General features: G+C 40.3%; 1 protein-coding gene across 1 annotated transcript; it reads left to right on the forward strand.

The window, feature by feature from the left end:
* Window positions 1-3453: 3453 nt before the first annotated feature.
* On the forward strand, window positions 3454-12963 carry LOC108411448 (pancreatic secretory granule membrane major glycoprotein GP2-like). The gene is made up of 9 exons (XM_017683021.2): window positions 3454-3485; window positions 4766-4828; window positions 4941-4964; window positions 7137-7238; window positions 8122-8306; window positions 8761-8918; window positions 10795-11037; window positions 11197-11359; window positions 12616-12963. Exons 2-9 carry the CDS (start codon window positions 4783-4785, stop codon window positions 12691-12693), a joined length of 999 nt encoding a protein of 332 aa, XP_017538510.2. The 5' UTR covers window positions 3454-3485; window positions 4766-4782; the 3' UTR covers window positions 12694-12963.
* Window positions 12964-13615: the final 652 nt, after the last annotated feature.

The raw sequence follows: 13615 nt of genomic DNA on the forward strand, positions 1-13615 counted from the left end.
GGAGCTTGCATGTTCTTCATGTGCCTGCTTGGGTTTCCTGCGGGTTCTCTGGTTTCCTCCCACTGTCCAAAGACATGCAGTCAGGCCAATTGGACATGCTGAATTGCCCCTGGGTGTGAATGACTGTCTGTGTCTGTCTGTCTGCCCTGCGATGGACTGGCGACCTGTCCAGGGTGTATCCTACCTTACATTTACATTTATGGCATTTGGCTGACGCTTTTATCCAGAGCGACTTACAATTTGATCATTTTACACAGGTAGGCCAAGGCGGTGTTAGGAGTCTTGCCCAAGGACTCTTATTGGTATAGTGTAGGGTGTTTGCCCAGGTGGGGATTGAACCCCAGTCTACCGTGTACAAGGCAGAGGTGTTACCCACTACGCTATCCCATCCATCGCCAGCCTTCCGCCTGATGACCGCTGGGATAGGCTCCAGCACCCCCCGTGACCCTGAGGGAGAAGCGGCTTAGAAAATGGATGGATGGATGATTGAAGCGGATTTTTAATTAAACATATTAACAGAGGAATTACAGTAAGAAAACTGCCAATACTGACAGCGAGGAACAGAGTGAAGTTTTTCCCATCTGCCATAACAAGTGAATGTATTCTAAATATGTATTTTTAAGTACTCTAATCAAATACATGATTGAATATATTTAGGACAGAGTATTCAGTATTTTTCAAGTATTTTGCCCAACCCTGTTTATATACACTGCTCAAAAAAATGGGAACACTCAAATAACATATACTAGACCTGAATGAATGAAATATTCTCACTGAATACTTTGTTCTGTACAAAGTTGAATGTGCTGACAACAAAATCACCCAAAATCACACTCCAGCCACATGAGGTCTAGTATTGTCCTGCATTAGGAGGAACACAGGGCCAACCGCACCAGCATAAGGTCTCACAAGGGGTCTGAGGATCTCATCTTGGTACCTAATGGCAGTCAGGCTACCTCCCACACCATTACTGACCCACTGCCAAACCGGTCATGCTGAAGGATGTTGCAGGCAGCAGATCGCTCTCCACGGCGTCTCCAGACTCTGTCACGCCTGTCACATGTGCTCAGTGTGAACCTGCTTTCATCTGTGAAGAGCACAGGGCGCCAGTGGCGAATTTGCCAATCCTGGTGTTCTCTGGCAAATGCCAAGCATCCTGCACGGTGTTGGGCTGTGAGCACAACCCCATCTGTGGACGTCGGGCCCTCATACCATCCTCATGGAGTCGGTTTCTAACCATTTGTGCAGACACATGCACATTTGTGGCCTGCTGGAGGTCATTTTGCAGGGCTCTGGCTGTGCTCCTCCTGTTCCTCCTTGCACAAAGGCGGAGGTAGCGGTCCTGCTGCTGGGTTGTTGCCCTCCTACGGCCTCCTCCACGTCTCCTGGTGTACTGGCTTGTCTCCTGGTAGCGCCTCCAGCCTCTGGACACTACGCTGACAGACACAACAAACCTTCTTGCCACAGCTCGCATTGATGTGCCATCCTGAATGAGCAGCACTACCTGAGCCACTTGTGTGGGTTGTAGAGTCCGTCTCATGCTACCACGAGTGTGAAAGCACCACCAACATTCAAAAGTGACTAAAACATCAGCCAGAAAGCAGAAAGGTACTGAGAAGTGGTCTGTGGTCCCCACCTGCAGAACCACTCCTTTATTGAGTGTGTCTTGTTAATTGCCAATAATTTCCACCTATTGTCTGTTCCATTTGCACAACAGCTGTGAAATTGATTGTCAATCAGTGTTGCTTCCTAAGTGGACAGTTTGATTTCACAGAAGTTTGATTTACTTGGAGTTATATTGTGTTGTTTAAGTGTTCCCTTTATTTTTTTGAGCAGTGTATATTTCATTAGACTCCTTTATTTAAAAAATGAAAAATTTCAAGTTTCAAAAAAGTTCAAGTTCAAGGCTTTACATTTTTTATTGAGACAAACAGATAGCTCTACAACAGTCACGTGCTACTTGCCTTTGACATTTACACACACCTTAATAGCCCTTAACTATAATTTTAATAAATAAAAAAATGTTATTTTCCCATCTGCCTTAATGAGATGTATAACAAATGTATTTGGAATGCATTATTCCTTGTGTATAGTGATGTAATATGTTGCTTCATTCATTTAGGACAGTGTAGTAAACACTCAGCCATCACCCCATTTAAAGTATTTTGCCCGAACCTGCATGTGTGTAACCTCAAATAACCTCAGTTCTGATACGTTGACTTCATGGTAAATTGCCATACTTTGTTTATCTAGTATTACGTATGAAATTTGCAACTTTTACACCAATCAGGCATAACATTATGAGCACCTCCTTGTTTCTATGCTCATTGTCCATTTTATCAGCTCCACTTACTGTATAGGTGCACTTTGTAGTTCTACAGTTACAGACTGTAGTCCATCTGTTTCTCTGATACTTTGTCACCCTGTTCTTCAGTGGTCAGGACCCTCATGGACCCTCACAGAGCAGGTACTATTTGGGTGGTGGATCATTCTCAGCACTGCAGTAACACTGAAATGGTGGTGCTGTGTTAGTGTGTTGCGTTGGTATGAGTGGATCAGACACAGCAGTGCTGCTGGAATTTTTAAACACCTCAGTGTCGCTGTTGGATTGAGAATAGTCCACCAACCAAAAATATCCAGCCAACAGCGTCCTGTGACCACTGATGAAGGACTAGAGGATGATTAGTTCAAAATGTGCAGCAAGAGATTAGCTATCGTGTCTGACTTTACATCTACAAGGTGGACCAACAAGGCAGGTGTGTCTAATAAAGTGGACAGTGAATGGACACAGCATTTTAAAACTCCAGCATCACTGCTGTGTCTGATCCACTCGTACCAGCACAACACACACTACTACATACCACCACCACGTCAGTGTTACTGCTGTGCTGAGAATGATCCTCCACCCAAATAGTACCTGCTCTGTGAGGGTCCATGGGGGTCTTGACCACTGAAGAACAACTCACAAGTGTGCATTTAAACACGTCCTGGGCATTCTGTTTATTACCACAGTCTGAAAATAACACTTTCGAAAATACCAGCTGCCCTTGGTATTGTGTGAAAAATTCATGATGTGTGGACCAATAGAAATCATCAAAAACAGCTCAGAATGAAATCACTTTACATTAATTTGCACAGAAAGTTATGAAAGTTTATTCCTTCTCCTGTAAATTTACCATATTGGAGGTTCGATATCTTGTTCCGCCAGTTATGGTATGCAAATGAATAGTGTTCCACGTTGTTGTCTTGAGCACCTCAACAATGCATAATTAGAATTATAATCATAATTCCAGCCACATTTTTCAAAGGCCAAGCTGGTTGCTCCAGTTGCCCATCCTCATTAAGTCAACGCACTGAGAAAGTGCCCAAATTTAGTCACATGGCATGTATGTGGGAGTCCCAGTCTCTATATAAATGCCAGTACCGATGTTTGGCATTAACACAGGAGACACTACAGCATCACTACTGCTGCCTGACACATCCTGGTAAGTTACAATTAGCACTTACTATTATGTGGGCATTTATGCCTTTGAGTGTAATGATCCACATTCAGAGTTTATAGTTATTGCAGTGCATATAGGTTGGTGATGGTCTTGGAACACTATTTTTTTCTATGATGACCTTTGGCCTATTTCATGGTTGAAAACTTTAGCAAATGCTTTATAGTTATGGCTGTTTTCGGAAGAAAACCTTGTATCTCCAAAATGGTGACTTTACAGGAAAAGGAAAAAACTTTCTTTCAGGAAAAGGAAAAAACTTACTTTACTTTTAATGTAAGTCAATGGAACCAGATGTCTTTCCAAGTCATTTTGGGTCATTTCTTTTAGTCGATTCATCATGAAATTTATATACCATGTAAAAAGCAACAGGTATTTTCAAAATATGTCAAAAACTGAAAAACGTTAAAAATGAAGATATAAGGTTTTCTTCCAACAACAGCATTGTTGTTTTTTTTGTTACACTCCAATTTTGATTGGTCAAAAATGGAATTTTAATGTCACTTATTTAGCAAGTGCAAATATATTCGTGGTTTGGTTTATTTATTAGTAAGACGTTAACATTGAGGTTTAGCCAGAGGGGTAGTAGTTGTGGCACTGACAACCCCTGGAATCTGGTTGACCTACTCAAGGTGCCTCCTCAAACTTTTTGTCATGTAGTTGGTGGATTAAATTGCTTCCAACCAGTCAACCTGGAGAAAGTCAAGTGCATGACATTGTGTAAAGACACCAGCTGAGAGAGAAGCAATATGTAAATTTGTGCCTGAGGAGCTTCGATGTTGTTCCACCAACTCAAATCTTGCTTAATAGTACAAAACATTGCTCATTTTGTAATAGTTATCCACTCATTTTGAATACAGATAGTGTTATTATTTTGGATTGACAAATAATTTCAGAAATAGAAAAACTGATATTGTTATTCAGCTCATCTAAAAAATAAGGTTCCAATAAAACTTACTGTTGATCTTCTCTTAATATTTCTCTTAATATTACCAAAGTTTCATATTCATTCAAGCAGATTTTCTAAATCAAAGACCAAATTTTACTGTATTTATGGATCCCACTCAGTCTACAAAATATTAAAGCCAGAAAGGCATTTGGTGTAAGACACATATTCGGCGGTTGTCTGATGTATGTCATTTTTCTGCAAAATGGTCCTCACTATAATTTTCTGATCCAACACTGGACCTAAGCCTTGTGCTGTCATGAAAAAATTACCATAAAAGTGTCTTAACATAAGCCTTATTTTGTATTTTGTGTCTGTGTTGTACACTTTCCTTTCTCAATGGAGTTCCCAGTTGGACTGTGTTTGTCTGCCCTGCTCCTTATGAGTAAGTCTGTGCACTGAATTAGGCCAAACATTTTTCAACATTCTAAAATTGGATTTCAATTCCATTAAATGGATTTTTATCTCTTCCTCTGTTTCCTCCTTCTTTGTCCCAGGTGGCGTGGCCAAGGCGCAAAATGGTAAGCTGCGTGACTTTGATATATGTGAAGATATTTTTGATGTGTACATCTCAACCCTGGGTGCTTCCCCAAATGCTGTGTCGTGTAACTGGATGATTCTTCATCTTGACTAAATGTTGTTCAGTAAATGAAGCTGTAGGTCTAGTCAGAGAAGAAATGCTCTTAATCTTTAGCTAATCATTATCAGGTCAACTGCAAACTGAAAAACTGGTGGGCCACTTGCAACACACTCTTAAACAGAAGCAACAGGCCGATTACCATTTGGCCCTGGAGCTGGGCTGTTGGAAACTCCAGGCCTTGGCTGGATTCCTATATGTCAAAAATGAATAGCATTTTTAAGCCTCGCTGCTGTCGCACTCTGTGGTTAACATGATGTTTCCAAACCTGATATGTCTTATCCTACATAAATAGGGCTATGTGCAAAATGGCAAAAAGCTTGATATTCAGATCTTTGGAGATAGTTTGGATGTGTACCTCTCAAATAAATATAAGTTAGCAAGCTAAAGTCTACACAGCTAATAATAACAAAACGACAACACACCACGGTTCTAAAGCAAATCTTATAGCCAGCCAAGGCAATTATTCACAGAAATGAAGTACAATGTATTTAAAATTTTCAGGCTTTACAAATTTGGCAGGTAATTACAAGTAATAGGTGATGAGCTCACTGATGCTAACCTAACTTAGCCTGCTGCAGTTTTCCCAATCCCAAATCTTTCAGTACCAGAAGGGGTTTAATTCAGGGCATGACTGAGGTGTGTCAAAGTAGGGGAAACATAAAACATGAAACACCTGGTGTAAATGTGAAACTGTCTAAACTTTATGTGATATTCTTGCATTATCCTCTTCTGTAATGTTAAAAGTTGACCCTGTACAAATCTGTTACGTTACTGCCCAGATAGCAGACAGTCTTGGGCCGATTCTGGCTTTCCTATGAGAGTGTTGGTTGACTACCGGGTAGATGTTAGGCATGTTGGCCAGAATGGGGCCAGATTTTCGACAGCTTCATACCATTTTGCCTCATGTCCATTTCTGAGGGACAATTCTGGCGTAAATATTATGGACCAACAATGTAGTTGGGTTGGATTGGGACCAGATTTGGGCCAAATGCTATAGTTCTATTCAGTTTACAGTGTGTGGGCCAGATATGGGCCATATACAGGGCCAGAACAACCCAAGGATGTGGCCTGCAAGTGAGCCAGACAAATTTCGCTAACGTGGTGTAATTACATCCCAACATTTAGTCCAGCAACCCACTGGGTATTTTACTCAGTGATTAGTAGGTGTACCTAATAAACCAGCAACTCAAAAGACCTCTGAAGTTGGTTGGTCATTCCATACTAGGCGTCATGCCCATATTAGCGACTCTAACTCTTAGTGATAAAAATGAACAGGATTTTTCGGAAACCACTGCGATCATGCCCTACGGTGCACGTAAGGTCCCAAAACTGTTATGTTTTGCACTACTGACTGTCACTGGATCCTGTGAATTATGAGGTTGTTAAATTATAGCAATGAAATTGCTATAACAGTGCTAATAGCCAGCTAGCACTCCTGCACACTGAGTTGAGTCAAATATTAACCCTCAACACTATATGATAATCCCAGCTATGCCAACTTTACTCTACTACTGCCCAAGCAGCCTAACTCCCACATTGGACCAAGCTTGCTGGTTTGTTTAGGGTATTTTTGTGCAGTTTCTAGTCTTACAATGTCAATTCAGTTCACAGCCATTCCAGCTGGTATGTAGAGAAGTTTATATTTCTGCTCCTTAGCGACCTCATAATGCAGAGGATCCGGTTACATTCAGTGGAAAAATGTACATTAGATAAACTGTATTGGGTTTGGAAGCACCATGTTAACCACAGGGCGCCATTTTTCGAAAGTCCCATACATTTTTAAAAAATCCAGCTATATGGGCATGAAGCCAACTACAGAATGAGGACGTGACGTCAGCGGTCCATGAGGTTTGTGGTTTAAACTGGCCACAGGAGGTGAAGGCTACGATGAGGAGCAGGTGTTTCAGTTGGAACATCCTCGACCCTTAGCTAGGTTAGCTTTTGTTTGCTAGGTTAGCTTTTGCTCTGTAAGTTAGCTTTTGTTTGCTAGGTTAGCTTTTGTTTGCTAGGTTAGCTCACATTTGTTATTTTTTTACTCTGTTTTTGTGTCTAGATCCTTGCTCAGCATTGGAGTGTACAGGAAACGAGGAGTGCATTGCAATAAGTGGATCCTATGGATGCGGCTGTCAATCAAGACCCAACTCTGACAGCTTTGGTATAGTAAAACTTAGACTTTGGCTCCTTGAATTCACTTTTGGATGAGAGCAACTTGCCCCTTTCTTTTGCTAAGGTAGCTTTCACTTGCTAGGTTAGCTTTTGCTTGGTAAGTTAGCTTTCACTCGTTAGGTTAGCTTTTGCTTGGTAAGTTAGCTTTCACTCACTAGGTTAGCTTTTGCTTGGTAAGTTAGCTTTCACTCGCTAGGTTAGCTTTTGCTTGGTAAGTTAGCTTTCACTTGCTAGGTTAGCTTTTGCTTGGTAAGTTAGCTTTCACTCGTTAGGTTAGCTTTTGCTTGGTAAGTTAGCTTTCACTTGCTAGGTTAGCTTTTGCTTGGTAAGTTAGCTTTCACTCGTTAGGTTAGCTTTTGCTTGGTAAGTTAGCTTTCACTTGCTAGGTTAGCTTTTGCTTGGTAAGTTAGCTTTTATTTGCTAGGTTAGCTTTTGCTTGGTAAGTTAGCTTTCACTCACTAGGTTAGCTTTTGCTGGACATGTTAGCTTTAGGTTAGCGTTTGCTTGGTAAGTTAGCTTTCACTTGCTAGGTTAGCTTTTGCTTGGTAAGTTAGCTTTCACTTGCTAGGTTAGCTTTTGCTTGATAAGTTAGCTTTTACTCGCTAGGTTAGCTTTTGCTTGGTAAGTTAGCTTTCACTTGCTAGGTTAGCTTTCGTTGGACATGTTAGCTTTTATTGCTAAGTTAGCTTTTGCTTGCTAGGTTAGCTTAGAACTGGCATGTTTGTGCGTCTGAAGTTTGCGTCTGTAGTTCCAGAGCAGGAAAGTTCACTGTTTGGCCAAAGTGTTTAATATAGTGTAAGTGATGGGACCAACGTCGATTAAACTGAACTTCAGCAGGCGCATGTTTTCAATCCGCTCAACCTCATTTTCAGATGCCGTCCAGTCCTGTGCGAGCAGCTCTTCTAACTTCTCCCTGTCCCGCTGTCAGCTCTTCGAGGCCGGCTTGAACGTAACCTCTCTCCACCTCAATAACCCCAACTGCACAGGCTCGATCCAAAACGGCCGAGTGTTTTTCTACTTCGACAACGATCAGAATGTCTGCGGGACAACTCTACGGGTACGGTGCCAAAATTCTCTCCCCCTCAAAATGTTTTTTGAGCTGAAAAAACAGTCTGACCAGAAGTGAAACACGGAAAACCAAAGCTTTTTTTGTGATGTCACAACCATCAACTCGCTCATTGTTTCTGTGTGAAAATAAGAACATACTAAATATGACACTTTTCATTCAATTATGGAATTATTTATGTTGGAAAATAATAAAACATGTTATATAAAATCTTAATTGCCATAAATTTAGCATTTAATTTTTCCCTATAACTTAAATCAACAAAATGTGTCGTTTCACCATTGGTCAAAACTTTTGCAAATGACTGTATCAGCCTTAAAGGCACAGTAACAAGAAAATGGACATGTAAATATGGATCATGACTGTTTTTGGTATATAAAAAAGAAAATATTGAACATGGCTAACAATGGATTAGCAAGAGTTTACTTCTGTCATCTTCTTTCAGAGCAACGGCACACATTTCCTCTATGAGAACTCCATTCAGAAGGGTGCCGGCTCACATGGTTTGATCAGTCGTAATAGCTGGGTGAACATTAACTTCTCCTGTGTGTACCCACTCATCCAGAGCATCTCCATGCCCATGGCCATCCAGGCCGCAGAGAGGTAAGATTGCCTTCCTGATTTCTCACTCACTCACAGGACTGGGGTATGACAGGGCTAAATTTGATGCTTTTGATCAATTTGATACCAACCGAATGACTTTAATACTACTGAGTATTAAAATACTCAAATTTCAGTACCTGAACAGGCACTGGCTGTGTGAATTATATGCCGTAAGCATGTTATTATATATCTGCTGTGGGCTAAAAACCTTGTATCTCCAGAATGGTGACTTTATAGGAGAAGGAAAAAACACACCTTGCTTTTAGTGTAAGTCAATAGAACCAGACGTCTTTCCAATCAATTTTGGGCTGCTTTTCTTTTTTTTGGTCCATTCATCATGAAATTTACACACAATGTAAAGGAGAACAGACATTTTCAAAAGATGTCAAAATTTCTAAATTTCAAAAATTGAGAAGTTTTTTTTCTGAGAGCAGTGATAGTATATCACAGTGATATATATATATATATATATATATATATATATATATATATATATATATATATATATATATATATATATATATATATATATATATATATATATATATATATAGTACTGTAAGTCTTAGGCACCCGACACATTTTCAAAATCTATTTATTTGTGTAGTTTGTGTTTAAAAGTAAACATAAATTATATAATATTAATTAATAATGATTATATATATATATATATATATATATATATATATATATATATATATATATATATATATATATAATATGACTTTAGACTTTATTCTAATGTATATTGTGCTAAACTCACTGCTGAGGTCAATTGTTAAAAAAATATATAATTTAAAAAGTTTGTTTTTGGGTGCAATGCTATGAGTAGAATGTTTAGAACATAATCATCATCATCATCATCATCATGTAATACCGCTTAATCCAGATAGGGTTGTGTTAGAATTCAAGAGAGCAGAGAGTGAAATAAATAGTGTTTATTTCAAAACAGTGAATGACCTTTAACTCAGTATTGTTTGCATTTAGAAGAAGGTACCTAAAAAAACTTTAGTACCTAAAAAAACATTGTTCAGCAACTCAAAAAAAACGGTATTGCTCAGTAACCAGTACTGAAGTTGAGGTTTTACCAAAGTATCAATCGGGAATCAGAATTGAAGTGAAGGCCTACTCAGATATTCGTGAATGACCAGATGTTCTGTCAACTCTAAGGTCCAGTCCCATTTCACCCCTCGTCCCTACCACTTAGCCCATAGCTCTCTGTTTTGTGTGTTCACATCTTGGGGGTAGGGTGTCCTGATTTTTGTGGAGAGGGGTGGGGTGAAGTGTTGGGGCTGCATGGCCCTTCAAACAGAGGTTTTTCAGAGGTTTTTTTTTTTAGTTTAATGTTGTTTCAATGTATTATGGCTCTAATAGCCTGCTAATGTTTTGGTAACCAGCTAGAAAAGTTCAGCTCCTCACTGCTGGGCTTTAGTTACATTTAGGGCATCATACGGCTTCAAAGAGGGGGGCAAATATTCATTATCACCCACCCCTAATTCTTCAGTGATACGAAGCTGAAGTCAGATATTCACCTGCTTCTTGTTCGAATTTTCCTGTTCCACCTTAAATGGTGCAGCAGTTACATTCTGACGCTTCAGGCGCCAGAACTGCTGGACTATTTAAGGTGGAAAATTAGGGATGGTAAATAATTGTCTAATACCCCCTCTTTGAAAGCATATGATGCTCTAAATGTAACTAAAGCCCAGCAGTGAGGAGCTGAACTTTACCCTCCTCTGCTGTCACTGCAGACGGGCAGGGTCGCCTACAGAGCAGCGCTAGCACCTCAGTTCCAAAGGGTTAGGGTGACACTCGTAAACAAGGGGCAGGGGTGAAAAGAAGAAAATAGGATTGTGCCTAAGTGTTGTTTCCTCAACAGTGTGGTGTTCAAGGAGTTCCTGAATCAGGGATCATACCAGTTGCGCATGGTCCCATATCCCAATAATTCCTTCGTCGTTCCCTATTCTGGAAATGTCACAATTGACACAAACCAGAAGATCTTTGTGGCTGTGGAGGTGGATGGAGTCGACAGCAGTCAGATTTCTACCTTGTTGGACCACTGCTGGGCCACGCCCTCTGATGACATGAACCAGAACATCCGCTGGGACCTGATCATCAACGGGTGAGAGCTACTTCTGATGAAAGATTTTCAAATGATCTTTTTTTAAGAAATTTGAATGGATTATTTCTGTTGGGGTCTGACAGGAGAGTGATTTAGTGCAATGAGATTCGGTTGAGATAAACATTCAAGTCACTCCTTACTCTCATTTTTCTCTTTAAGCTGCCCAAACCCTCGAGATGGCACTGTAGAGGTTCTGCAGAATGGCAATTCCACGTCTGCCCGCTTCTCCTTCAAGATGTTCACCTTTACGAGCGTCTCTGACAGAATCTATCTGCACTGTGAGGTGCACCTCTGCCTGCATAACTTGGGCTCGTGTGAACAGGTCAGTTCAGAACAGCACATGGCTGGGATGGGCACAATGTCATAGGTACATCAGCCAATAGGGGCATTTGATTGTTCGAAAGCTCTCAATTCAGTGTACATACTGCATTGAATAACAGAGCAAGATACTGAAAATACTCCTCTGAATACCATTTTTATTATGTGAGATTTTATAAAATATTAGATAAGCAAGTCCACTGTAAAGAGCTGCATGGGAATGGGGATTAGAGGTCTTCATTCCCACATTCCCCATGATATCTTGTGGCATGGGGTTCATTTTCAGCATTGTTTGTAAGAGCGGGAAGTTAACCGTCCCAGTACTGACGGGAGAGGGCCAATAAAATGTGTAGAGAAACCTATAAGGGACTGTGGGTGGGTGTGGGACCAAATGTTTACGTTGCAGGACAAACCCATGGATACCATTTTAGCCCTGTTTCTTGCAAGCGAGGCCTGTAGCTGTTAGTCTGGTGGCTTTCTGTTGACCATCTCAGTCTACTCTAGAGGTCTGCAGTCCATAGGTAGGAAACCAGCCCATTGCAAGTGGGAGTTTGGTGAAGTTACTCATAGTGAGCCTAATGATCATGACTGCTGGGTTATTTCAGCAGAGAATAATGTATTTGTGAGTAGACTATGTGAGTTCACCTTACACAGGACTACTGTGTATGTGAGTTCACCTTACACACTGTGCAGGTGGGAGCGAGTCCGAAGTTTCAGATTTTCTGTGGAAGTGGGATGCAATCTTGTGGGGGTGGGCAGGAGCGGGACTGAAAAAAATAGTCTAGCACAGACACAATACTGACAAAATCTGATTTTCTGCAATTGTCAGATTATTAAGTGCATGTAAACACACCCAGTGTTTTCATTACCTACCTGGATAATTCAGCCATAATCTCAAAATACATATGTGGACATATTTCTATATTGTGCTCTATTTACACAAAGTTAGGTTAGTTCATCATTTATGTTGAACAGACTCTCCCAAAACTTTACGCTGCTGCTCTGTCATTCATTTTCTGCAGTTTTCAGAATATTAAGCGCATGTAAACAGACTCAATGTTTTCATTACTTACCTGGACAATTCAGCCATAATCTAGAAACACAGTGGTCATGGGAAAATACAGTGAATAAAGCACAGCATTTGTTACCTACGCTGCTAAGACTAGGACATGAGTAGGTCAGCTGGAGTGTTTAAGGACCAACACCCAAGCTCCCCTTTCCTTTACCTCCTAAACTCATCATTCTCATTTTCCTTCCTAGTCGTGCAACCCTCAGACCAGACGAAAACGCCGTTCTCTCAACCGCCTTGAGCCAGCTGCCGTCACCATGGCTTTCTGATGAGTTCAGAACTTCATCTGATTCCAGAACGCAGCATGTACGACGTTCTAGGCTAAAGAACAATTACTAGTGCTAACATGAACTCTTGGGTGGAATTGTTTTCTCTTTCATTGTAGCTTTAACATGTCAGACTGTGTCACTTTTGGGGAAAATTTTAAACATTGCAGTAAAAAAAGTTCTGATGGAGGGAAAGTTGGGCTCTCAGGGAAACTCATGCTGCCTCATTATAGCATCTTGAAATTCATTAAAAGATAAAAAGTGAAATATAAACCATTGTCATTTTTTGGAGCAAATGTCAATCAACCTTTACTTCAACTCGGAAGTCATTGGGAGTGACACTCATTTACGGTGCAGCCAAGCAAGTAAATTAATAGCAATAAAATATTTAATGAACGCAAATGAAAAGAGAACCTACTAAAATAATAAGCAATAAAAATGTTAGAAATAAAATCACTTTTAAATAGTAAAATAAAACAGAATAGTAATTTTGCATGATTAAAAGGTTCCTTGCATCATAAAAGGGTTCTTTAGATTGACAGAGAATGTGCTGTAAATGGTTCTATGTAGCATCAAAAAGGGTTCTTCTATTGTTACGATGCCAAGCTTGTAACAATAGAAGAACCCTTTTTGGTGCAACACAGAGCCATTTTCAAAAAGATTCTATATAGAACACCCAGGCCAATAGTGAAAGAAATGAAGTCAATCTGGCTTGGTGGGGTCTTTTAGATCTGGTCTTTTCGATTATAAACTATGAAGTTCCCTGTAAGTGACTGGATGCATTAATTTACCAATTCAGATTAAAATCACCAAAGATCAGCAGTTCTGAAGCAGAGTACTGAGATAAAAGGTCAATTACACAGTGGCTTAGCCAAGGCACATCTAGGCATACGCAGCCAATTCCAGGATTTGAACCCACAACCTT

The sequence above is a fragment of the Pygocentrus nattereri genome, chromosome 13, assembly GCF_015220715.1.
Source record: "Pygocentrus nattereri isolate fPygNat1 chromosome 13, fPygNat1.pri, whole genome shotgun sequence".
Classification (NCBI taxonomy): Eukaryota; Metazoa; Chordata; class Actinopteri; order Characiformes; family Serrasalmidae; genus Pygocentrus; species Pygocentrus nattereri.